Raw genomic sequence first — 26,552 nt, 5'->3', positions numbered from 1 at the left:
TAATACACTAATGATTATTTAAAAATGAGCAACTGTACAAGTAGAAATGCTTCTTTGTGTTTCAGGATTCCTTTTTTTATGTTTATTTGCTGCTCTTTGGGGTCCTTTTACTAAGGCGCACTAAATCAGTTAGTGTGCCTTACTAAAAATACCCCTTTGTTACAACATTGGTGCGGTGTACACCAATTATAAACTAAACTAAACCTTAACCTTATATACCGGGTTTTCAACCAAAGGAAGCTCGACATGGTTAACAATAAATATATAAAAAAAATAGTGAACCGAAATACAAGAGTTAGTTTTCAAAATGTTTAGCGAATAAAAAAGTTTTTAGAAGTTTACGGAAGAGTTGGGCGGAACTGGGACACCTCAAAATTAGGGGAAGCTCATTCCATAATTGGGGAAATTTGAACGCCAGAGAGCTGCTAAAATTCTTAACTCCTTGAATTCCTTTCCTAGTAGGAAGAGAAAGTTCAAATCGATGGATGCCTCTCGCATATGAAAATCTAAAAACATTCCATAGCAGAGGAACAAGAGGAGCAAAGATACCATGTCAGATCTTAAAAACAAAACACAAACACTTAAACCGAATTCTAAAATAAACCGGGAGCCAATGGAGAGAGAAAAGCAAAGGAGTCACATGGTCGCATTTGCTCCTTCCATAGATCAATTGCAGTCTTTGAAGGCAGTTCTTAGTGATGCCAAGATAATCTTCACTGCTTCCTAAATGGCTGCCGTCAGTTCTCACGATGGCAGCCATTCAGGAAGCAACGCGGGGCCAGGCTTGAGATCGAAAACATTGCTCCCTCCCTGCAGAGCGAGATCGGAGGAGGCAGCCGTGGAGGTATTTAAGGGGGACTAAAAGCTACGGGAATGATTTTAAAAAACCAGTTCAGCTAATCTAGATTAGCCGCGGCTAGTAACATGGGGCGGCTTATCTAGCAGGTTTAAAATGAAACCCGGCATTTTCTGCGGCCTATACACTGGGGCGGCCTATAGGGGGAAATACGGTAGTCGTCGTCTCTTATTTCTATATTCAGTTGTAGCTTATTACTTAATCTTTTGTTAACCACATAGAACTTTACAGTTATGCGATCTAGAAATTTAGTGTTATGTTATGTTTTATGCTATGTTATTTCTGGATTTGCGTACTTGGTTAAGTGTGATATTCAGCAATTAACTAGCTATGGGTCGCTGCATAACGATAGGGTTGACCTTTACTCCTGGCAGAATTTTGTGCAACTATGCATCATAGAATTTGTGCAGACCTGTTCAACTCCTGCACTCCTGACCCAATAACCCCACTCACCTTCTCCCACACAGGTCTGACCCACGCACCTCTCTCCCCTGTGTAGAGCCAATATCGCCTACCCGCGGGCCCTCCCAAAGTAGCAGCGATGGCCGGCCAGCAGAGGCAGCACCGTAAACAATCTGCTAGAAGCCAGCCTTACCAGGGCCGTTCCTCTGCTACAGCAGAAAAAAAAAAAAGCTCCTGACGAGGCTAGCTGCAAGCAGCCTGTTTACATCACTGCCTCTGCTGGCTCCACATGGGAAAGGGGGGGTTCATCGGAGGCCATACCTAGGTGGAGGAGGGAGGGGATGTTGGGTCAGGAGCAGGACGGCAGGGAGATCCCATGGGTGGGGTAGTCAGAGAGTGAAAGAGGAAAGACCCGCAAAAGGAGGAAGGGGGGGGAGGGGAAGGGGACATGGATGGTGGACCGCAATAGGGTGGGAGAGGAGGGGACATGGATGGTGAATCAAAAATGAGGTTCTATAACCCTGTGCCTAATTCGCTCAACTCCTTGAAATTAGGCACAAGGGATATAGGTCGGACTTTGCACCTGCATTAAGGCTGGCCTAAATGCTCACCGAGAATGCAGATTTAAGCTAGTACTGTAATTTATAACGGCAGTTCCACATAGAACTGACTTTGGATGACCTTTTCTGAATTCCCCCCCCCCCATACTGTATATGAATAATAAAACTACTTTATATTGGTTGGCTGGGAAAGTTAGATTAACACAAAGGTCTTATCTCCAACTGAGTTTTAGAAGTATTGGGAGAAGGAGTGAGGTGGCCATGGTTACAGGGCAGCTGAGTGGGAAGTCTTGAGCTACAGTCTAGTATGTCTTCGGTTCCAATGCTCTAATTGCTAGCCAGACCCTCCTGCAACTATGATGTTCATTGAAACTAAATGATTAACTCGTACATTGGCCTAAAAGAGAAAAGCAAATGGATACTCCAGCTTTAAATTAAACTGAGAAACAGGGCCAGATTCAGCATAAACGCTCATCTTTCTACTGCAGCACTCTGGAATCAAGTCAGAAATTTATGGTAGGAATTAGAGTATGACATGGGGACAAATTTGTCCCCATCGCCGCAGGAACTCAATTTCCCCATCCCATACCCGCACGTTTTGTCGCAGTCCCTGTCTCTGCCCCATTCCTGTAAGCTCTGCCTTAACCACACAAGCCTCAAACACTTATGATTTTAAAGTGTTTGAGGCTTCTGCAGATGAGGACGGAGCTTAAGCGTTGGTGGAATGAGGCATTATGACATCACAGTCTGAGCTCTAGAATGTTGCTACTTAGGATTTTAAAGTATTTGAGGCTTGTGCAGATGAGGATGGAGCTTAGGCATTGGTGGAATGAGGCATTATGACATCACAATCTGAGCTCTAGAATGTTGCTACTTAGGATTTTAAAGTATTTGAGGCTTGTACAGATGAGGACGGAGCTTGCAGGAATGGGACAGAGGCAGGAAAAGAACTCGCAGGAATGGGACAGGAAGATGAGTTCCCGCGGGACAGGGAAAAATTTGTAACCCCGTGTCATTCTCTAGTAAGAATCAAACTGGAAATGGTTCCATCTTTTACAAATTCGTATTGAAATGTGTTTTATTCTGCTGTATTCAAATGAAATTGTCAAGAACTTTAAAATGCAAGAAAAATGTTCTTTATGGGGAAGCACCACAATACCTGATCCAGACCCTGAAAAAATGTGTTCCAACCCGTACGTTGCGTTCGCAATCGGCAATCAATGTCACTCGAATGTGTCCAGGATGTGCATTATAAAAAGACCTGGATGTCAGCTATTTCTTTAGCTGGCCCAAAATTGTGGAATGCGCTGAATGCACCATTAAGATTATGTTCTAACTTTGGGTCATTCCTAAAACTATTGAAAACCCACTCATTTGTAAAAGCCTTCTACGAATGAGGAATTTCTGCTTTAATGGGCTTCTCCTAGGCTCTTGTTATTTGCTGAATTTGGTTTTATTACTAAGGCCCTCTTTTACTAAGGTGCACTAACCGATTAGCGGGCTAATCGATTTATCACGCGCTAAACGCTAACGCATGCATGTTAGTCTATGGACGTGTATGTTTTTAGTTGAATTTGTATTCTCTGTATGTTCATTTGTAATCCACCTAGTTGATAGGCGGAATAGAAATTTTTTAAATAAATAATTAATTCATCAATTTTTTAAAAATCTGCGCATCAAGGATTTCTTTGCATGTTTGGAAGTTGTTCACTTTCCCTGACTCTGCATTATTCATTTTAATGCCCACCATTTCCCTCAAGAGCCCAGACTTTGGGCCCTCCAGATCTAGCGACTTTGCTTCTTCCTCAGTACAAAAATGGCTGCCTATCTTCCAGACCTTACCAAAGCTCCCTTGAGCTGGTTGCTGCTGATCCATGCTTTTGGCGCCATTTCATTCTCTCGTAAAATTTTCTCCCATCTTTTTTATATAGTGGCAAACTTACAGATGTCGCTTTGAGGGACAGTGGACAATATAGGCCAGATTCTGGAACTGGCGCCTTGAAAAAACGGCACCGGCCATGTGTCAATCACACATAGGCCCACAGTTAATAGAATTGTGGCTCCCATCAAACTCTAAGTGGCAAAATATTGTAGCACCATTTTACAGAGCAGTATATTAATTATGCATAGGGTTACCATATTTTCAGCGGTTAAACACCAGACACATAGCCCTGCCCTGTTCTGCCTCTGGTCCCGCCCCGTTCCTGCCCAGTCCCACTCCCATTCCACCCACCCACCCCCACCCCTCTCCAAGGCCTCCTCTTGTCTTCCCCAATGAGCTCTGGCTGCTTCTGGAGGGCCCAGAGCAGGGGTGTCAAAGTCCCTCCTCGAGGGCCGCAATCCAGTCGGGTTTTCAGGATTCCCCCAATGAATATGCACGACATCTATTAGCATACAATGAAAGCAGTGCATGCAAATAGATCTCATGCATATTCATCGGGGAAATCCTGAAAACCCCCGACTGGATTGCAGCCCTCGAGGAGGAACTTTGACACCCCTGGCCTAGAGCATGAGTGGATGTGTGTGACATCATCTCCACGCACTTAGAGGCCCTCCAAATGCAGCTGGAGCTCGTTAGGGCTTTCCAAATCTGGACAAACTGCGGGTTTTTGAAAGTCCGTCCGTTCTCATGTGTCGTGACGTGCTTTGAACTCTAGCTAGAAAAGCGTGCAATCAATAAGGAAGGCAACCTCGAATACAGTGTGGAAATGCATTAAACTCCTTTTGAAATGAAGGCAGCTAAAAATGAGAATTCAGAATTAATCCACAAAGGTAACCGTGTTATTTATTATGGTTGATACTAAATACCCCAGCAGTAGTTCTCTTCAAGTGCTAACCCTCAATATTTTCCAAGATGTGAACTCTCTGTATTTGGAATGAAAGCGAGCCAGCGACTCATGGAAAAAATACTAAATCAAATTAAATGAATCAACTTCCCTTCCTCTTGCACTACAAAGAAATGAAAGAAACCCCCCCACTGACAGCCAGGAGTCCTTCTAAGGCAGACGGCACAGCGCTGAAAGGCTTCCGCCGCAGAAAGTCAGGATGCACGCTGTTCGGTGTTTATCACACAGGCTGCAAGTGCTTACTTACAAAGTAAAAACCTTATTCCACTCTGGGTTGAGATTTCTGAACACAGTATGGGTTTGAAGTCTGTCATTGCCCACCTCTAAGACACAGAAAGGATCGCTTTTGCCTGCAAAGAAAGAAAAATAACCAGCAAAAGTTGAGATGCAAGTCGTTTTGTTACTCCAAGGACGCGCTTCGCTTTGATAACTTCTGAAATCAAGAACAAAGCCAAATGCTTCTCCCCCCCCCCCCCCTGCAATTCTGTATCTTTCTACCGTCCTCTTTTTAACGGTTGCTTCATCTCTACAACGCTGGATACAAAAGGTCACCAAGATGACGTCTATTTTGAGTTTTTGTCTGATGAGGTTGCCTATAGATCCAGGGCTAAGTAACCACCCAAAAAGTGCAAACCCAAAAATTAAAAAGAAATATGGGATAACCACAACAGATCCTTAAGGGTAGAATGGGGCCTTCAAGTGATATGAGAAGCGAGACTTAATACGAGGGGGTGCTGAAACAACCAACTTCGTAAATTCTGAGCGTTTTTGCCACTGGAGCTGAAAAGAGGGTTATGTGATTTCGTTAAGTGCCAATTTGCAGAAACAAAATTCTGTGGGCTCCTTTTACTAAGGTACGCTAGCGTTTTTAGCGCGTGATGAAGATTAGCGTGCGCTAACCCCCACGCTATGTGGAAAATACTAATGCCAGCTCTATGGAGGCGTTAGCGTGTAACACGCGCTAAAACCACTAGCGCAGCTTAGTAAAAAGGAGCTTTGTTTCAGATCATTAAACCATATCCACTTCAGTCTCTTCTTGGGCTGAGAACTTTTCAACACCCCCTCTTAGTGTGAAGACTTTCAGATTGTGATGTCATAATGCCTCATTCCACCAATAAGAGCCAACCTCATCAGTGACAATGGCTTGATTGTCCTAGACTTGGCTCACTTTTAATACATACAAGGGGGTGCTGAAAAATTCTCAGCCCAACCAACCAGCTTCCTAAATTCTGAGCGTTATTTTGCCACTGGAGCTGAAAAGAGGGTTTTGTAAAGTGCCATTTTTCAGAAACAAAATTCTGACATTGTTTAAGATCATTGATTGGACCATATCCACTTCAGTCTCTTCTCGGTTGGGCTGAGAACTTTTCAACACCCCTCATAGTATGAAGACTTTCAGTCTCTGGTACCCAGAGCTGAGATTGTGATGTCATAATGCCTCATTCCACCAATAAGAGCCAATCTCATCAGTGATGTCACAATGGCTTGATTGTCCTAGACTTGGCTCACTTTTAATACATACAAGGGGGTGCTGAAAAATTCTCAGCCCAACCAACCAGCTTCCTAAATTCTGAGCGTTATTTTGCCACTGGAGCTGAAAAGAGGGTTTTGTAAAGTGCCATTTTTCAGAAACAAAAGTCTGACATTGTTTAAGATCATTGATTGGACCATATCCACGTCATTCTCTTCTTGGTTGGGCTGAGGACTTTACATCCCCTTGTAGAGGAAGCAAATCTTGCAGTTGTTATCTACTTTCATTCCAATTTAAGCTCATTTCATATTAAGACTTTATACTCTGTGTGGATAGCATGAGGAGTGATGTAGTGAAGCTTGAAGAATGGCCTAAAATTTGGCAGCTAAGATATGTGAAAAAATGCAGGGTCATACCCCAAGCACAGGAGAGGAGGGGAGTCAACATCGCTCCTCATCTATTGTCCGCACTTCTTAGTCACAGGGCAGTGGAAAAGGCAGGGCACCAGGAGGGGGTGGGATTCTGTCTTGGAAAAGCCAGACAAACGCTTGCGTGCACGGGGAGAGGCATGGCTAGCAGACAAAAGGAGCGGATAGTACTTTTGCGACTTTAATAGATGTAACTGAAGAGTAAACTAAACTAAACCCTAAGTTTGTATACCTCATCATATCCATAAAGATAGAGCTCGACACGGTTTACAGGTAATTCAATAAATGAGGGAAGGACATAAGAAATTAGAGGTTATGAAGAGGATAGCTAGCTTTATATTTTCAATAGATAACTTTACGTTTTGGAGAAAAGCCAGGTTTTCAGATGCTTTCGGAATAATTGGAATGAGCCTAGGTTCCGCAGCGGGGCAGGGAGGTTGTTCCAAAGAAAAGGGATTTCCCTAATTTACCTGCATACATGACGCCTTTTAATGAGGGGAATGAGTAACCTCTGGTTTCAAAAGCAAAAACTGAGTTCTTCCTGCTTTAACCCTTTTTACCTACTCATAAACTTTGTGTTGATTCATGGTGCTATCCCATTGGTGAACACTCCCTCTGCCCAAGCAAAGCACATTACTGCACGCTGTTCTTCGATGGTGCAATCTTGCAATGGAGCGGCCATGTTTCTGACCTCGTGGCTGCCACACTGTGCGTGGACGAACTATCCAACAGGCAGCGTACAAGTGCATATGTTAAATTTCGCTAACTCTGTTCCGTTATTGCATAATTTAACAACTGCCTTCAATTCACCCTTGTATAAACAAGACTAGTCAGTCCCAAAGTGGCCACGAAAATGGTCGGTAGTCTTCATCATAAAGGGCTCCTTTTACAAAGGCGCGTGGGGGCCTTAATGCGTGGAATAGCGCGTGCTAAAATGTCACGCACGCTAGCCGTTACCGCCTCCTCTTCAGCAGGCGGTAGTTTTTCCACTAGCGTGCGCTAAAAACGTAAAAGGAGCCCAAAGTGTTTGGGGACAGAATTTAAACAGCTCAATAGGGAAGAAAGACAAGAAAGAAGATATATGATAGAGGAATTTAAATGCCTCTGCAGAATTAATGTACAGGAAGTGGGTCTCTTTCAGTTAAAAGGAACAAGAGGCATAGGATGAAGGTGAAAAAGATTTAAATTAGGAACAATATAAGGAAATAGTTTTTTATGGAAAAGGTGGTAGATGCATGGTTTATTCTCCTGGGGGAGATCAGTAGATTTGAGGCCTGTATCTGAATTTAAGAAAGCAGAAGTCAAGCAGAAAGGATCTCTAAAGGAGAGAAAATGATAGTTGGTATAGATGGGCAGATTGGACAGGCCGTATAGTCCTTAGCTGATGTCATTTTCTCTGTTTCTCTGTTCGGTTGATGATGGGATTTGGAGTTTCCTCATTTCACCGCTGTACTTGGGCTACTAAAATGGTATGTGGTCTTCATCATAAGGTATCAACATAAGGGACAAACTTAAAGATCTCAATCTGTATACTTTGGAGGAAAGGAGGGAGAGGGCAGATATGATAGAGACTTTTAAATACCTAGGTGATGTAAATGAGCATGAGTCGAGTCTCTTTCATTTGAAAGGAAACTCTACAATGAGAGGGCATAGGATGAAGTTAAGAGGTGATAGGCTCCAGAGTAATCTAAGGAAATACTTTTTTACAGAAAGGGTGGTAGAAGCATGGAACAGTCTCCCGGAAGAGGTGGTGGAGACAGAGACTGTGTTTGAATTCAAGAGGGCCTGGGATAGGCATATGGGATCTCTTAAAGAGAGAAAGAGATATTGGTTACTGCAGATGGGCAGCTCTATGACCTCACAATGCAGGTGTAAAGAGCCGTAGCCAATAGGAAAAGGAGATGCAAATGTTAAGAGCCTTAGCCAATAGGGAGAGGAGGAGATAGTGGATGCTGTAGATGGGCCATTTGGTCTTTATCTGCCATCTTGTTTCTATGTTTCTGTATTATCATTCTGCACTATATATAGAACCATAAAAGGTATTTTTTTTCTTTTCTTTTTTAACAAAACAAAATGGAGTCAGTCCTAAAGTGGCATCACGGACGTTTCTCTGCTTACTAAAAAAAAAATTCTCCGATTGAACACGTTTGATTTATTCTGACTCCAGCAACTTTTATACTGTAGACAGTCTATACTATAGAAGCACACATCGATAGGATTATTGCTCTCTGAAAGGAAACTGATTAAAATGCAAAGTGGCATATGACAAAAAATGTAAAAAAATAAAAAATAAATAAGAATCTTACCCTATAATTTTGTGTTCTGAGCCCCATTTTTGGTCAGTGAGCAAATGCAATCTTTGAAAATAACACTCGTATGTATAAAAACTATTCACTGAAGCAGAAAAGCCATTTCACATTGACGAAACCATTAGACTGAACATCGAAAATCTCAACAGCAAGGGATCAAAGTGAACTTGTTTTATAAGTAAGTGACAAAGGGGAGAGGAAAGAGGAGAAGGGATGCATATTCATGAAATGTATTTCTCAGCACAGAAATAATAACAGTTCTCGAAGGATCTTACCATATTCTCAGACATTCTAGGAATCCAAGATGTGCCATTTGTGAAGACAATATTAATGTAGAAAACAATATCTTAACAAGGTTGTGGGTTTGATCCCAGGGCTTCTCATTGTGACCCTGGGCAAGTTACTTAAGGGAAAGGGATTGGGACTTGTAGACCACCTTTTTGCATTTTTACAACCACACTTCAAAGTGGTTTGATACACAGGAACTTCAAGCATTTTCCCTATTTCTCCCAGTGAGCTCACAATTAGGGTGACCAGATTTTCCAGAACGGAAATCTGGACCATGGCCCGCCCTCAGGCCCGCCCAGTTCTGCCTGGCCCTGCCCTGTTCGAGTCAACACCCTGTTCTGCACCCAGCCCCCACCTCCCTCAACCTATTCGCTTGGCTGGAGGGCGTCTGCGCATGCGCGGATGCAAATCAATGACGTGGCATGCATGTGTGATGTCATCGCGTTGCCATCTGTGGACGCCGTCCCGACGTCGCTGCTAGCTGGAAGCTTTTTAAAACCCGGACATAGTGCCGGGTTTTGAAAAGCCGTCCAGACCCCCGGACATGTCCTCGAAAAGGACTTCTGGTAACCCTACTCACAATCTAGCTAGTGTACCTGGGGCAGTGGGGGATTAAGTGACTTTCCCAGGGTTCAGAAGGAGCAGCATGGGTTTGAACCCACAACCTGAAGGTGCTGAGGCTGTAGCTCTAACCCAGGGGTGTCAAAGTCCCTCCTCGAGGGCCGGAATCCAGTCGGGTTTTCTGGATTTCCCCAATGAATATGCATTGAAAGCAGTGCATGCAAATAGATCTCATGCAGATTCATTGGGGAAATCCTGAAAACCCAACTGGATTCTGGCCCTCGAGGACCGACTTTGACACCTGTGCTCTAACCACTGTTCCACATTCTGCTCCACTGCCCCAGGTACCATAGTTAGATTGTGAGATCACTGGGACAGATAAGAAAATACTTAAGAGTACCTGATTACTATTCAGTGTAAACCACTTAGGATATAAGTGGTATATAAAAAATCTAAAATGTTGGAGAAATGGACCATGTACCTCCTTGGCCCAAAGATACCTTAACTGGGTCAGGAAAGAACCTATTTAGAGCAGTGTTCCTCAACCCTCTCCTGGAGGCACCCCTACAGTCAGTCAGATTCGCCAAGATTACAATAATGAATATGCACGCGATGGGTTTTGCATACAATTGGTTTCCAATTCATGCAAATTTCTCTCATGCATATTCATTGCGTTCGACTTTACATCACCGACCACCATCCACATTATTATAGATTTATGTCTATAATAAATGTGCATTCGACAGTAGCACCTTCAATAGTCTTCAGTGTGAAGTATAATCCACAACGAACACCAACGAGGCTGGAAGTCCCAAATGAAAACAGCAGAGACAGACCAAAAAACCAACAAAAGAGAAATTTAAAAGAAAAATCGACAAAGGCAAAATAAAACAAAAACAAAAGCAGGACAAGGGAGACAGCACAGAAGATGACCTTCTTGTTGGAATATTCATTTCTATCTCTATCTCTACCTCTGTCTTTATATTTTTATCTTTACTTTTCATAAATTGTTTCTTCAGGTACTTCAGTTAGATTGTGAGCCTTTGGGACAGTTAGGGAATTTCCAAGTACCTATCTTATTTATTTTTATTTATTGTATCTTTTAATGCATCATTTTTGTAAAACCACTTAGAAACCTCACGGTTATTAGCGGTATATAAGAATTAAATTAAAATTAAATTAACTAAGTCAACACAAAAATTCTTCACTCCGTTTATATGTCTCCACGGACTTCGGCGGCTACCTTGTTGGTTTCCGTTATCCAAACCAAACTTTTAGTACGCCAAACTAATTCAATCCAGCTAGGATCTCAAGTAAATTTTAAATCGTACAAGCCCCAAAGAAATAATGAAGCCACCAATGAAATAATGACCATCGTTAGGTTACCTGAAAAGTCGGCTGCCAGGAGTGCTTCCGCCTTCAGAATTTTCACTTGCAAAAGGCCAACATCCTTTATGTTCTGGAACGAGTTCTTTATACACTAAACAAGGGAGAGGAGGAAGATTTTTTAAAAAACAGGAAATTTCAACCAAAATCGCATCTCGATGGTCAGTTTTCTGAAAATATTCTCATGTTTATGCTTTGCTATAGATTCCTCTTGACAGAACTTCTGTGCAAGAATAATCATATTTGATTATACGTTTACTTCAGTTTTATTCCACACCCGAGATGCTTCACCGGATGCAGGAATCGCATAACCCTCCAAAGCACAAAAAGATGGGGTTTTGACATTTGAAACTGGCTAGGTTGAATCGCACCTCACACAAAATATCGGGAATGTTCACTTCACCATCGAGTAAAGCGTAGTCGATCATCACCGGGTTCTGGATTTCTAAGATTCCTCCCCTGAAGCCTTTCTTGATCATGTGACTACCAACAAATAAGATCTAATGCACAAGTAAATTTTACTTTAAGCGGCATTCCATCTATACCACCAGCCAACTAGTCCAATTAAGGAGGCTTCTCTATAAAGAAAACATTATTAAGATGGATGGGGGAAATCCACTGCTTATTCCTAGGATAAGCAGCATAAAATATGTATTACACTTTGGGACTTGGGACCTGGGCTGGTCATTGTTGGAAACAGGATATTGGGCTGGATGGACCTTCGATCTGTCCCAGTATGGCAGCTCTTATGTAAATTCGATCATGTACCACCACTTCTTAAGAATGCCCATTGGCTTCCGGTATCTCATAGAATAACTTATAAATTATGCTTACTTACGTTCAAATCCTTACTCTATAAAACTCCTGCATTTATTTTCGAATTATTAATTCCTTACTCCTCGAATAGAATATTACGGTCAAACGAACAACATCTATTGACGATTCCTTCTCTCAAGATCATCAATACTAGACGACAATTTATTTTTTCCGTTACGGCCCCTCAAGTCTGGAACTCTCTTCCTATCTACTTGAAAGAAGAACACAATCTCGATAAATTTAAGACTAATTTAAAAACATTTCTTTTTAAAGATGCTTGGATTGATAATTTTCCGTCTTTGATTTAGTTATTGAATTGATTTTGATTATGGAATTTTACGTCCCCTACCTTGTGTTTTTTCCCTGACTATTCTATTTTTAATATTTTGTAGTTCAATTCCCTCTTTCCCCTTTTTCTTGTCTGTAAAGTTTGTTAATAGTCCTGTTTGATTTAAAATTTATGTTAAGTATTGTATTACTCCTTAATACTGTAATTTTAATGTTTACTATTTATGTTCATCGCTTTGAAGTGTGATTAAGCGATTAAAAACACTAATAAACACTAATAAACTTGAAACTTGAAACGAAAGAAAAAGAAAAATGCTCAAAAAAACTAATCCCCCCTCCCCCCAAAAAAAAAAAAACCAACCCTGAACCCTCTGGTTAACAAGATTTAAAATACTGTAATAAAACTGAGTGGTCTTTCCTCCCTATTTGGGTTAATAAGATTAGGGCTAGATAATCCTTGGTAATTTTTTGAGTTAAAATGGTTCCAGGCACAAATATGGAAGGGGTTCTTTCTGTGGGGAAAAAAAAAATAATCTTAATGCATGAAGAAAAACAAAGATGGCTACAAATGGAACATAAGAATTGCCGCTGTCCGTTCCCGCGGCGGACCTTAGGTCAAAGACCAGTGCTCTAAATGTGTCCAGCCTTACCTGTATACGTTCTGGTTCTGGAGACAATAACGCAAGTCCAATCTGAAGTCCTTTATTAGTCTACCTGACACAACCGTGTTTCGACACTGGGGCTCATAATCAAAAAAACCAAAACATCCCCCCAAACCGCCTAAGTCATCAATTGGACATCCTAATTGCCGGGATGTTCAAGTGTCAATAATTGAAACCATTTTCCTGATGGTCTAGCGAGATGTTTCTTCCGATGTGCGTCCAGAGTTCAAGGGGACATGTAGAGAGGTGTGTTATAGGCCTGTGCAGGGCCGGCTTAACTTGGACATCTTTCAGCGATAATCGAACCCTTCCCAAAACATCCAGGACGGAACTTAGACGTTCAGAGTTAGACCTATTTTAGAAGCATCTAAGTGCCACAAAGGTACCCAAACTGAACAGATGACCACGGGATACTTAAGGTATTATCCCCCCCCCCCACATACATACACACACACACACTCTCCCCCTATCCTCACTAAACCTTCCCACCCCAAAAAATCTGAATGAAAGAGTACATACCTGTCTCTAAAACGGCAGCATTCGGATGGGAAGCCTAGTAGAGCTGCAATCACACAGCTGTGATAAGTAACCTGGTGGGGGGGCTAGTGAGGCATAGAGAGTAGAGGCCAGGCCCATAAGTCTACCAAAACCCTACTCTACTGTCATATAGGTGCCACCTGCAGCCATGAGGGCTATTGGGGTGGTAGACAGGTGAACCTAGTAGGTTGAGAACCCTTTTGAGCATCAGAGGATGAGCTGCTTTGCAAGTAGGATTGGCTACAACCAGCCTTGCTTGAAAGGCAGGCCTAAGCGGCTAAATTGTTGCTCTGCCCGAACCGCCCCTAACCTAACCAGTGAAGCTAGTGGGAGCTGCCATTCAGAAGAACTTCCTGCTGGGCATCCAACTCAGCAGGGTTTAACTTGGCAGGGCCCTCTCCTGCCTAATTAAACCACCGGGTAAAGCTTTGGATTCTCGCCCAGAAATAGCTAAGAAGAAAAAAAAAAAAAAAAAAAAATTTTAAATTGAATCAGGTTGGGCAGACTGGATGGACCATTCGGGTCTTTATCTGCCGTCATCTACTATGTTACTATGTTACTATGTTCTGAATATTAGAATTTGTGCTGTCCATGAGAGTTTTTTTTAGCCTGGGAAGCAGACAGGTTCCTATGAGGTACTTACATAGCGCTGAAAAACCTGCTCTCTCTCACTGGGTTCTCCAAGCGGGCAGATGCACAGGTCAGAAATGGAGACGCCAGAGAAAAGCGTAACGGTGATCAACACAAGGATTAAGCCCTGGCTGTTCTCCAAGGGCAATTCCAAACGATTCTTCTGCTCCAGAGGCAGTGCTGCAATATCCACTCTACATCTACAAAATATATTCATATAATTAACCCCCCCAAAAAAGGATTACTGAAAGCTAAAAACTGCTAGAAAAAATAACAATAATTTCACTATTAAAAGTAGTCAATGAAAACACCACTGCATGATAAAAAGCCCAAATTTTACTATTTACAGGTATTTATGACTTTTCCTGTAATTGTTCCATTTTTCTGTTTTGTTACTGATTTGCATCAATCTATTTTTCCTCTATGGAATGTTATCACTCTGCGTGCTAGACCAGGCTCCAGAGTTACCACAGGGCTCCAGAAAAAGGAGGACGGATTGAGATAGCCAGGTTTTACTTTCATTGAAAGCAACGGAACTAAAACCCGGATGTCTCAGTCCGTCCTCCTTTTTCTGGTAACCCTATGTTGTCCCAAATGAGGAATGAACAACCCCACTTGGAGGAGGAGAAAATAAATAAATAATTCCACAAAATTATCTGTATCATAAAAAAATATTAGCAAATTCCAACTGATCCTGGGTTCAGATCAGATCAGTAGAATGTAAGAATCGCCCTACTGGGACAGACCGAAGGTCCATCGAGCCCAGTATCCTGTTTCCAACAGTGGCCAACCCAAGTCCCAAGAACCTGGCAGAAACCCAAAGAGTATTAACATTCCAGAGCTAAGACTGTGATGTCATAATGCCTCATTCCACCAATGCCTAAGAGCCAGCCTCGTCAGTGATGTCATAATGGCTTGATTGTCCTATACTTGGCTCAGATAAGAACATAAGAATTGCCATACTGGGACAGACTGAAGGTCCATCAAGTCCAGTATCCTGTTTCCAACAGTGGCCAACCCAGGTCCCAAGTACCTGGCAGAAACCCAAAGAGTACCAACATCCCAGAGCTCAGATTGTGATGTCGTAAAGCCTCATTCCACCAAAGCCTAAGAGCCAACCTCATCAGTGATGTCATAATGGCTTGATTGGCTCATATAAGAACATAAGAATTGCCATACTGGGACAGACCAAAGGTCCATCTAGCCTGCCGATCTAAGTGCCTAACTTTTAGGCATCCTTTATAGAATCGGGGCCCAAGTGCATACCTTGATGCTGGTTTTCTAGTCCATGCATATTCATTAGGATTATCGTGAAAACCTGACTGGCTGGTAGTCCTCCAGGACAGGATTGGGAACCACTGATCTAGAATGCCCATAAAATGGCCATTTCTAGCTCTTTAAATTGCTTGAGTATTGACCTCTTCCCCCTCCCCCCCCCACACTGGTAACCAGACTTAGAGACTATAATATGGGGGTTTCTAAATTCATTCTACTGCATGCTGGCCTCACGGCCCTCCTCGTAACGAGACTACGGACAGTGTGAGTATATCAGATGACAGCATTTGCTCCGGCTGAACAGGAAGAAGCAGAAGAAAGTGGCCAGAAATTCATAGACAAAAAAAGGTAAATAGATAAAAATATCTGGACTTACGTTCCCAAAATTTCCTCGTGCTTCCTGTTGTCTTTACCCCACACCTCAATTTCCAACATGCCCGTCCTGTTGGAGAAGTAGTGAAAATCAAACTGTTCCTTCCACTGGGGATTTGCACTCTTACACAGTGTCTAGAAAACATGCGGTTACAAGATTTACTTTCCTCGTACAAAGGTGGTTTTCACATCTGACGCATTGGCGCGTTAACATTTCACAAAATGGAGAAGAACAGAAAAGTAACCTCTTCAATTCAGTATCTTTCACCAAGCTTTATCAATCCACATTGCACTCACGGCATGGCTTGGTCGCCGTGAAATCTTCCGGTATTTTTGGTTTATGCTCAATTCTATGATATTATGCAGTCCCCCCCTCGACCTTTATGTCGTGTCTGTTTGTTTTGTTTTAAACATAATTTTACTGTACAGTACTCCCCCGAAATTCACGGGGGTTCCGTTCCAGGAGCACCCGCAAATTTCAAAAAAACTGCAATAATTTTTTTTTTTTTAAATAATTTAATATATTGTAACTTTTATATATTGTAATTTTAAACATGTGTTAATCGCTTTGAAATTGATAAAGCGATCAATCAAATACATATTAAACTTGGAAACTTGGATGCGGGAGAGGGCTGCAGAGCCGGCTTTCTCTGTATTTTTGCACCATGCAGGTTACCCGACTTTGGTGATGCGCTCCTCTGCCGGAGGTTGCTCCCTCATTGCGCCAATGCCCCGCTGTCGCTGGTCTACTTGCGCTTCTGTGTTTGCGTTCTTCGCCGCGCACTGGCGCGCAGCCGTCAAACTTTTTCTGTCTTTCGCCCTTGCCAGAGTGGCTCTCCGTACTGACTTGCAGTGGCGTGTGTGAGCTATGAAATTGCGCTTGGAGAAAGCGGCTGCACGGCGTGCTGGGTATTCGCAGCACGGGAGAGAAGCGCACGGGGTAATATGAGAAACAGTAATATTGTTGAGGAGGGGAAAAAAACCGCGAATGGCTGGGGTCGCGAACACTGAACCGCGAGTTCACGGAGGAGTACTCTATTGACTTTTAGTGTATTTAAATTGAAAGCCACCCTGAAGAAAATGTTTAACAGAAGGGAAAGATGCATCACATTTTGGAAAGCGATTGAAGAACAGGGCAACTTCACCTCAATTGTGTTTTTCACTAGTAATCAAGAATATATAGGGGTAGAATCAAGAAAGAGCACCAAACGTTAGGGGCTGGAATGATACAGTACTCCCCGAAATTCGCGGGGGTTCCGATCCAGGAACCCACCGTGAATTTTGAAAAACCGCAAATGCGGTTTTTCGCCTGTCAAAAGGCAGGGGAGGCAGGAGAGGGCAGCTGGAGCGCCGGCAGGTGAAGAAAATCACTCGCGGTCTGCTCCGATCGCCTCTTCCTGTTGTAAAGTCGGGCTACACCAATCAGGAGCTGCTTTGACACGCAGCTCCTGATTGGTGTAGCCCGACTTTACTACAGGAAGAGGCGGTCGGAGCAGACCGTGAATGAGCGAGTCCGCAATTCACAAACCACAAATTCACGGGGGGGAACACTGTGTACACTAAGGGTAGTGGAGTAGCAAGGGTAGGAGGCACTCAGGGTGGAGATGGTGGCACTTCCTCCAGGCTCTCCTCTCTGCCCCCACCACACCCCCTCCGCTCCTTCTGCGCTATACTGGCGCCTTCCCTTCCCACCCCCAAACCTCTTAAAATCATTTCCAGCACGAACAGCTTCTCCAGCCTACTGCTCATGCTGGCTTTCCCTCTGATGTCACTTCCTTGCCCCGCGACCTGGAAGTGATTTCAGAGGAAGTCAGGCTGGTGCAAGCAGCAGGCTAGCGTAGTTGCTTGTGCTGACAAAGATTTTAAAGAGGTACGGGGGGAAGGGATAGAGAAGGGAGAGTGTGAGCGTGGCTTTGGGGGGCAAAGAGGAGTCGACGACCCACAAAGATGGTACTCAGAGCGGTCTATCCCGCACCTAAAAATTGGTGACACGTCAAAACCGTGCGGGACAAAATTGCACCAACAATTGCACGCAGGACTTATGCGCTCTGCCTTAAAACACTTCCTGTTAGCGCTCTGAAGGGGTTGTGTTTGGAGGGAACCCCCCACTAAACTTGCAAGTGTTTGTGTTCCCATTGGGGGGATGGGGAGGAAACCACTAAACTGAAAACTGCCAAATACCCAAAATATGAAGGAAAACGGCAGTTTTCACTGTAACGGAGGGGGGGTTTCTCTCCCACACCCTCCCAACGGAAGCATGAACACTTATAAGTTTACTGGGGGGGGGGGATGCCCCAAACACCCACCTCAGAGCACTAACAGGAACTGTTTTAAGGCCACGCACATAAGTCCTGCACGGGGCTGTCGGCGCGTTTTTGTCCCATGCGCTTTAGTTACAGTACCTAAAAATTAGGCGCCAACTAGTGTGGCACGGTTCTCTAAAAGTTAGGCGCACTTTATAGAATCAAGCTTAGTGCCACCTAAGCAAGCTTAGGAGTTGCTACGTGTCCTAACTTTAGGCGTACCCTATTTATGCCAGGGTGTTCTTGGCCTAAATATCTGCACCTACGTTAGGACCTACAGGTGCCTAAGTCCAAAACAGACACCTACATACAAAATACACCCATGATCTGCCCCTAACCACACCTACTTTGTGGTAGGCGTCTACCTCAAACCTACCAAGTTAGGCGCCTAAAATCCAATTAAGTCCAATTATATCCAATTATTGATGCCAATTTAGTCTATTAATCAACTAAGTTAGATGCCTACAATGGCTAGGTGGGCCTAACTTTAGACGGACTTTATAGAGCCAGAGCTTAACGTAGAAATTCTATAATAGCAGGCAAGAGAGGGTTAAGTGACTCGCCCATGACCACAGGAAGTAGCAACAGGATTTGAACTCGGGCATCTCTGGTTGTCAACCTGCCATATGTTACTACTCCATATTACAGCAAAGGTGTGTTTTAAAGTCAAATATATTATTAAAGAATACCATAATCAAACCTCATTAGGGATGAGAAATGAAGACCAGAATATTTCTTACTGGGCCAACCAAAAAGGTGCTGAAGGACATGGATCAAATCCAGAGGCCAGATGGGCTCCCTTCTTTGACAGATGCAGCATGGACTCAATAGATCATTCCTTCTCTCACACACCTCTTTTGGGGACTCAATACAAGGGCTTACAACCCAGGGAGACTTGAGTAGCACGAAATGCCTAATACTAAAACGAACTAGCTCTTACTTCATCCAAAATCAACACAAAGTCTTCGAACCACATACCTTACTCTTGTACCTTTGATCCCCCATTCGGAATATGACAAAGGAGGCTGGCACGCTACTTTCCACGATATTCCTCCCTTCTAGTAGCGTGATGGTGATGATTCCATTCCAGAGCTGGTTCTTCCGCATGGATTCGGACAGCCGCAGGTTCTGCATAGAACTTGACTATCAAAAAGATAATGAAACAAGAGGGAGGCAAAATGTCACTGTGGTACAACAGATCCTAAGATTATTCTGCAAGTCTGAAGAGGAGCAATTTAAACCACTGCCATCTATAAATAATTTATATACCACTTAAAGCCTATGTGGTTCACATTCAGGTACACAATTATTTTTCCCTATCTGTCCTGGTGGGTTCACACTACATAGAAACATTATGGCAGATAAAGGCCAAATGGCTATCCAGTCTACCGATCTACAGTAACCATTATCTCTTCCTCTCTCTAAGAGATCCGCGTGCCTATCCCATGCTTTCGTGAATTTAGACACAGTCTCCGTCTCCACCACCTGTTCAGGGAGACTATTCCATGCATCTACCACCCTTTCTGTAAAAAAAGTATTTCCTTAGATTACTCCGGAGCCTATTACTTCTTAACTTCATCCTATGTCCTCTCATTCCGGAGCTTCCTTTCAAATGAAAGAGACTCGACTCATGCGCATTTACATTACGGAAGTATTTAAATGTCTCTATCATATCTCCCTTCTCCCGCCTCTCCTCCAAAGTATACATATTGAGATCTTTAAGTCTGTCCCCATACACCTTATGATGAAGACCACACACCATTTTAGTAGCCTTCCTCTGGACTGGCTCCATCCTTTTTATATCTTTTTGGAGGTGTGACTTCCAAAAATGTACACAATATTCTAAATGAGGTCTCACCAGAGTCATAACATAAGAATAGCCTTAATGGGTCAGACCAAGGGTACATCAAGCCCAGTAGCCCATTCTCATGGTGACCAATCCAGGTCCCTAGTACCGAGCCAAAACCCAAGGAGTAGCAATATTCCATGCTACCGATCCAGGGCAAGCAATGGCTTCCCCCATGTCTTTCTCAATAACAGACTCTGGACTTTTCCTCCAGGAAATTGTCCAAACCTTGTCTTGTACAGGGGCATCAATACCTCCTTTTTCCTACTGGCCATACCTCTCCCTATGCACCCTAGCATTCTTCTAGCTTTCGCCGTCACCTCTTCAACCTGTTTGGCCACCTTAAGATCATCACATACAATCACACCCAAGTTCCACTCTTCTGTCGTGCACGTAAGTTCTTCACCCCCTAAATGCATGACCTTTCATTTCTTAGCATTAAATTTTAGCTGCCAAATATCAGACCATTCTTCAAACTTCGCTAGGTCTTTCTTCATGTTATTCACACCATCCGCAAAGAGGCAAATCTTACCCGACAGCCCTTCAGCAATGTCACTTATAAAAATGTTTAAAAGAACAGAACCTTGAGGCACACCACTGGTAACATCCCTTTCCTCAGAGCGATCTCCGTTGACCACTACCCTCTGTCGGCTTACATTCAACCAGTTCCTGACCCAGTCCATCACTTTGGGGCCCATCTTGAGGGCACTTAGTTTATTTATTAGACGTCTGTGTGGAACACTCTCAAAGGCTTTGCTAAAATTTAAATACACAACATGTAGCGCTCTCCCTCTAGCCAATTCTCTGATCACCCAGTCAAAGAAATCGATCAGATTTGTCTGACAAGACCTACCTCTAGTGAATCTATGTTGCCTCAAGTCCTATAAACCATTAGATTCCAGAAACTTCACCAGTCTCTGTTTTAAAAGCGTTTCCATTAATTTGCTTACCACAGAAGTCAGACTTACTGGCCTGTAATTCCCTACTTCTTCCTTACTTCCACTTTTGTGGTTTCCCAAAGCCCTGCCAGCTGAAGACCACCTCCTCTAGTCCGGTGGCCAGAACTCTTCAAGCTCTGCAGCTGGTGGCAGCTCAGAGACACTGCCGCTGGAGATTTCTGGCTGCCAGACCCTGAGGAGGTGGTCTTCAACTGGCAGGGATTTGGCATCTCCACCATCCAGAGCAAGGGAGGTGGCTAATTTTTGGTGGCCCTGGACCTGGGATCCTTGTGTGTTCAGTGCTGTAATACTTGCTGAGTTTAACTTCTCGGGGTTCGCAGTTCACTTTCTATTTTTGCACTTGTTCCGTATTTGGTAAAGGTCTGTCTGTGTTTTGTGTGTGAAGAAGACATTTAAAGTTGTTTTATGTGTGGTAGGAATGGGAGGTAGGAATATCAGGGGGAGGGTGCAGAGAGAAGAGTGGATCAGGGGCCCCCTCCTTAACTTCTGCCCTGGGCCCCAGAATGTCTAAACCCGGTCTTGCATCAGCCTTCTCTGTGGCATTTAAGCTCAGTAAGGTTACCCCCTTTTCTTAAACATTCCTTCCCCCCCCCCCATCTTGCCAGCTTCCTCACTTTTACTGAGAACGACTCCAGCTCTCCAGTGTTAGGAAACTGATTTAATCTAACTGGCATTTGACAATATAAGAAAAAAAAGTTGTTTGCACACATTTTTTTAGAAGAATTTATGCATTTGGTAGAGAGGAAAAGAGGAAGGATGGTAAAACTCATTTCGTAGCACGAATTCGGCATTTGTGAAAGTTTGTAATCACGGAATGCACACAGACAAACTTTCAATTGCTCTTTCACGACCCAGCTCTGAATCCCATATAAGTATAGATGCGCAATCCACCTACTTATAATGTTCGGTTTGGCTTTCCAAGCACGCTGCCTGACTATACCTACTGGTGCAGCACCTTGGAAGAGAAAATGAGATTTTGATTCATAAATCCAGCTGTAACAATTTTTTTCTATTCAGGCTTGTAGGCCAAAGAGCTCAAGCATGATTGTTCCCATGGACATACTTCAAAGCCCCAGCAGATGTATTCCTCCCTAAATACTGCAACGATTTCAAAATCCTTTTTTTTTATAAAAATGGGAGTAATGTCCACAAGGATCAAAAGGGCAGCCTACAGTCTGGCAACTGCTTGAGAAAAATGGCAGTGCTTCTATGAAATATACCCTAAAATAATTTTGTGGCTCGCTATGTCCTAATTTCAAATTGAATGTTTATCTTGGAAAGGCTTCTATCTAACATGTCCATAAAACAGTTCCACTTAGCTGTACGAGCCCTGTGAAAATGGATTCCAAAGCCGGCTATTAAAGGGGGCCTTGAGATTGCTTCCATATGGCAGAACAGCATGGGAGTGGAGGGCTATGGCCTACAGCAGGCACTGCTTGGCTGCCGCCCCCCATCTATCCATTGGACACTCGTTGCATTACACCAGAACATCTGGATTATTGCTTGTAATGTCCCTGGGAAATATCCACTTCCCATCAAAGCCTTTATCTATCTCTGTCGTACTTTGAACATTTTGGGGTTTTAACAGCGATGTGCTTGCTGTTTTTAAGTCCACATTTCTAGTTTTTTCCCTCCCTCCCTCCTTCCCTCTCTCCCTCCCTCCCCCCCAACTTAAGTTAACACAGGCCAAACGAGAGAACTGTCAGCATGCATTCTTTAGGCGAACACCACTCTATTTTGTTTGCAGTCTCTGGTGGTTAAAGATCATTTGTTTCCCCGCTCCTATTTCTTTCCGAGGGTACATTTTTCTTTTTGACCGAACCGGTCCCTGTTCTCTCTCCTGAAGATTCCTCCTACGCTCTCTTTCGCTCAGTCTCAATCCTTGGGATTATTCCTAGTGTTAAAGAGCCATAAACACGTCAACGTTGCAAGTTACAGTTTTAAAGTGCTGCATCCTCGCTTCTCTTCCTCATGAGTTTCAGTGAATATCTGTCTGGAGAAAGCAATGCTGCAGACCATGGCTAGGACTGGATAAGAGGGTCCATATAGAGCCTGAACATCGAGACATGTTAATTTCCATGAGATAGTTTGTATAATTTGCTTCTTCCGTTTTAAGATGATGTTTATACAATGTAAATCGCTTAGATATCGGCGGTCTATGAATTTTAAAAATAAATAATTATTTTTTTAAGTGATATTTTCAGGAAGATTGTATAAAATGTTTATAAATAAATTCATACTAAGCTTAATCTGGTCAAAGTGGGTAATAAATATATAAATTGTATATATACTCCACTAACTGGTTTGAGAGCACTCTCTCAACGGAAGAAAAAGCCTCAGGTTTTTGTTTAGGTAGGGCATAAATGCCCAAACCTCCTCCACCTACATCATCGGCCAAAAAACGTCCGAGGAGAATGTGCAAATACCACATTCAATTATTTGTGTAGGCTGCTGCCTCTATATTGCATGGAAATAAATGATGTTTAAATGATCACCAATGTTTCGCGGTAAAAACCGTTTCTTCAGGGCTTGTCCACTTTCACTCTCCAAGGCTTACTGAGTCGCTGGTGAGAACAAGCAAGCAACTCAAAATGTATTGGAGAGTGAAAGCCCCAAAGAAACGGTTATAAATACAAATGCTTGGATGTCTCAGCTGCCAAAATGTCAACTTTATTCGCCATTTTTGCCGCCAAAATAAATCCAAGTTAGAAACATCCAAATAGGCACCGTTTAAATTTCAAGTTTATTTGGGCTTGATATACCGCTTTTAAAATGCAAAGCGGTTTACAATTATACATTTTCCCCTCTGTATTCGTGGTGGATGCGTGCTGGCAATAGGCGCGAATATGGAAAAACTGTGAATTTCAGGGCAGCCAAGCAGCGATTTCATGCATGCTGGGAAGAAGCCTTTCTCTCTAGGGATGCTGGGAAGCGGCGTTTTTCTCAGCGCACACTGGGAAACATGGATGCAGCGAATTTGTGGGAGAAAACACGGAAGCAGCGATTTTCAGAGTTACGGTACAGTAATGGTAAGTGATAAACTTTTTTATCGGTACTGTACAGAAAAGTCCACGTTCATGCTCCTTCTGGTACCACAGTTAGACTGCGAGCCTGCCAGAACAGAGAGGGAAAATGCTTTTGAGCACCTGATTAAACCACTTTGGGTGACTCTTTTCATGAATAAATCCAAATAAATATGATATTGATATTCCAACTCTTGAGAGGTATCAATGAACAAAAGAAATATTTTCCGAACAAGGGGAACCTACAGCGCTAAAGGATATGAAATCGAGCTGCTGAAAAGCATCATCAGGAAATACTTTTTCAGAGAAGCTAGTGGATGTCTGAAATCTCTTCCATGGGGAAATGATGGGGTTGGAAACGGCGATTGAAAATGGCAGGAGGATGGAACAAAAGCGTGGAATACTTCCACTCGAAGCAAATCCTAAAGGACTCATACCAATGATTGAAAACAAGAGGATGGTGGGAACGTAACCTGCGCAGAGCGGCAGATACAAACCTAACAACCACCCGCATGGAATCAGAGCTACAACCCTGGCCGCCTTTCTGGACAGGCTGGTCTTTAGCTGCTACGTTACCTGTGGTACGACTCAAAGGAGCCATGCGGCAACAGAGCCACAGGGGGCCACCACTGTCCGCCAAACACAGCAAAACCAGCAACGAAGTGAAGGAGGGTCTTTTCCACCTGTGATTAGCCGACTGCAAAGCCTTCACAAGTCAACTTCTTAACAATGCGGCAGGCGGGCCCACCGCTTGGAAAATTTAATGGGCAGAACTACAAACACTTTGGTTTAAGAATTGCTGGCAGCAAGTCAGCTGGATGCTTTTCTCACACTGAATACTTAAGAAAGTCTCTTGGCCTCTAAATGCAAATGAGCTCAGAGGACTCAGCAAGGAGCACTTCCTGAATACCCACCAAAGAATACTCCTCAGGCGGATCTGAATACCGATGGTCTGAGAGCAAAGCTCATTTGCATAACTTGATTATGCTGAAACCAGACCTGTTTGTGGCACTGGAGAACAAGAAGCCCTTTCCTACAGTATGCGAAAACTGTGTTGCACCTCTCAACGCCTACGTCCATCAATCATATATTTAGTCTTTGTGACACAGAATCCATTCAGCCAAATTTAGAATCTTGTGAACGTCAGTGAATCATATTCTATTCCTCTGTTCTACGGTAAATATCTTTTGTTTGTACCCGGTATTTGCTGACAACCTCCTTTTTTTTCCAATGCTATTTGGCAAAAACTGACGGGTTCCTGCTCTTCCCTGTCGAGACGGCCACAACAAATTGGCTAATCCAAATGCTTACTCGTTGGAAGGGAACAGGATGGCATTTTAAAAAATGGCAGTCGGTGGCTCCAAAAGATAAGGTATGACAGAGCTGTACCCTTCCTGCCAGTTTATTATGAACGGAGACTGGATCCTCTGGGGCCCTGTACACATCAATGGAGACGTGAAAGAAAAAGGTGATCACTGAAAGGCAAACCAAATTAATATTTTGTACTGTTCGACAACGAAAGAAAATGCTCCAATGTCAATGTAACTGCCTGCACAGTGATCACTAGAGGAATGGAAAGGGAGGGGATTTGATACACGGCCTTTCCGTAGTTACAATCAAGAGGGTTTGCATATTATAGGTTGGTGGTGCCATCGACTCGTGCTCAAGTTCTAGTGGCTTGATGAACATAATCAAGTTTTCTTGGCAGAATGCAGAAGTAGATAGCCGGGCCTTTCTTCTACGCAGTATAAATTCGATGCGGTCGCCCTTGTCGCATCAAATGCGATCCTCCAACACTGCCCGTCTGATGCTGCCCAGATGGGTGGCATTATATTAAGATTCCAAATGATGAGGAAGATTGGAGAAGATGTGACAGCGTTGGAGCTCAAGTCGTCTTTTGTCAGCTAAGTCTTTGAACGTGCCTCCGGGTGACTTTGCCCTTTTCTAAACCTGAGCCGTTCTGTGAGGGAGTTGGGGGTTTTTTTTTGCCAGTGAAAGTATCAAAGGCAGTTTTGATTTGTACCTTTAGGTTCTATACTGCTACATTAGGTTGAGGCTTTTTCTCCCTCTTTTTGGGTGCATGCTGGGTTTGAAGAGGGAGGGGGGTACCTCGGTGCCACGATCACACAACATTTTGAATCATTATATGAACATATTATATGTTGTGCGTCCTCATATAATTTGTTAACACATTGGTATTATATTATATAAGAATAACCTTACTGGGTCAGACCAATGGTCCATCTAGCCCAGAAGCCAGTCTTCACAGAGGCCAATCCAAGTACCCAGCAAAAACCCAAATAGTAGCAGCAGTCTGTGCCACTGATCCAGGGCAAGCAATGGCTTCTCCCATGTCTGTCTCAACAGCACACTATGGACTTTTCCTCCAGGAACTTGTCCAAATCTTTTTTTTTTAAACCAGCTACGTTAACTGCTCTTACCACATTCTCTGGCAAAGCGTTCCAGAGCTTAACTATTCTCTGAGTGAAAAAAATAGTTTCTCCTATCGGTTTTAAAAGTATTTTCCTGTACCTTCATCGAGTGTCTCCTAGTGTCTCCTAGTAATTTTTGAATGAGTGAAAAATCGATCCACTTGTACCCGTTCAACTCCACTCAAGATTCTGTAGACTTCGATCCTATCTCCCTTTAGCCGTCTCTTTTCCAAGCTGAAGAGCCCGAACTGCTATAGTCTTTCCTCATACGAGATGAATTCCATCCCCTTTATCATATCATC

The 26,552-nt window shown here is 43.2% G+C and overlaps 1 protein-coding gene across 1 annotated transcript in view; it reads right to left on the bottom strand.

The window, feature by feature from the left end:
• Nucleotides 1–26,552, bottom strand: part of MCTP2 (multiple C2 and transmembrane domain containing 2) — a 179,318-nt gene that overhangs the window by 81,201 nt on the left and 71,565 nt on the right. Inside the window, 5 exon segments of the mRNA XM_033919914.1 lie at nt 4,912–5,014; nt 11,108–11,201; nt 14,054–14,240; nt 15,692–15,822; nt 18,969–19,133. Coding sequence (XP_033775805.1) covers nt 4,912–5,014; nt 11,108–11,201; nt 14,054–14,240; nt 15,692–15,822; nt 18,969–19,133 — 680 coding nt within the window.

This window comes from Geotrypetes seraphini, chromosome 14 (assembly GCF_902459505.1).
Source record: "Geotrypetes seraphini chromosome 14, aGeoSer1.1, whole genome shotgun sequence".
In the NCBI taxonomy this organism is placed as follows: domain Eukaryota; kingdom Metazoa; phylum Chordata; class Amphibia; order Gymnophiona; family Dermophiidae; genus Geotrypetes; species Geotrypetes seraphini.
This window is presented reverse-complemented; position numbering and strand designations above follow the sequence as displayed.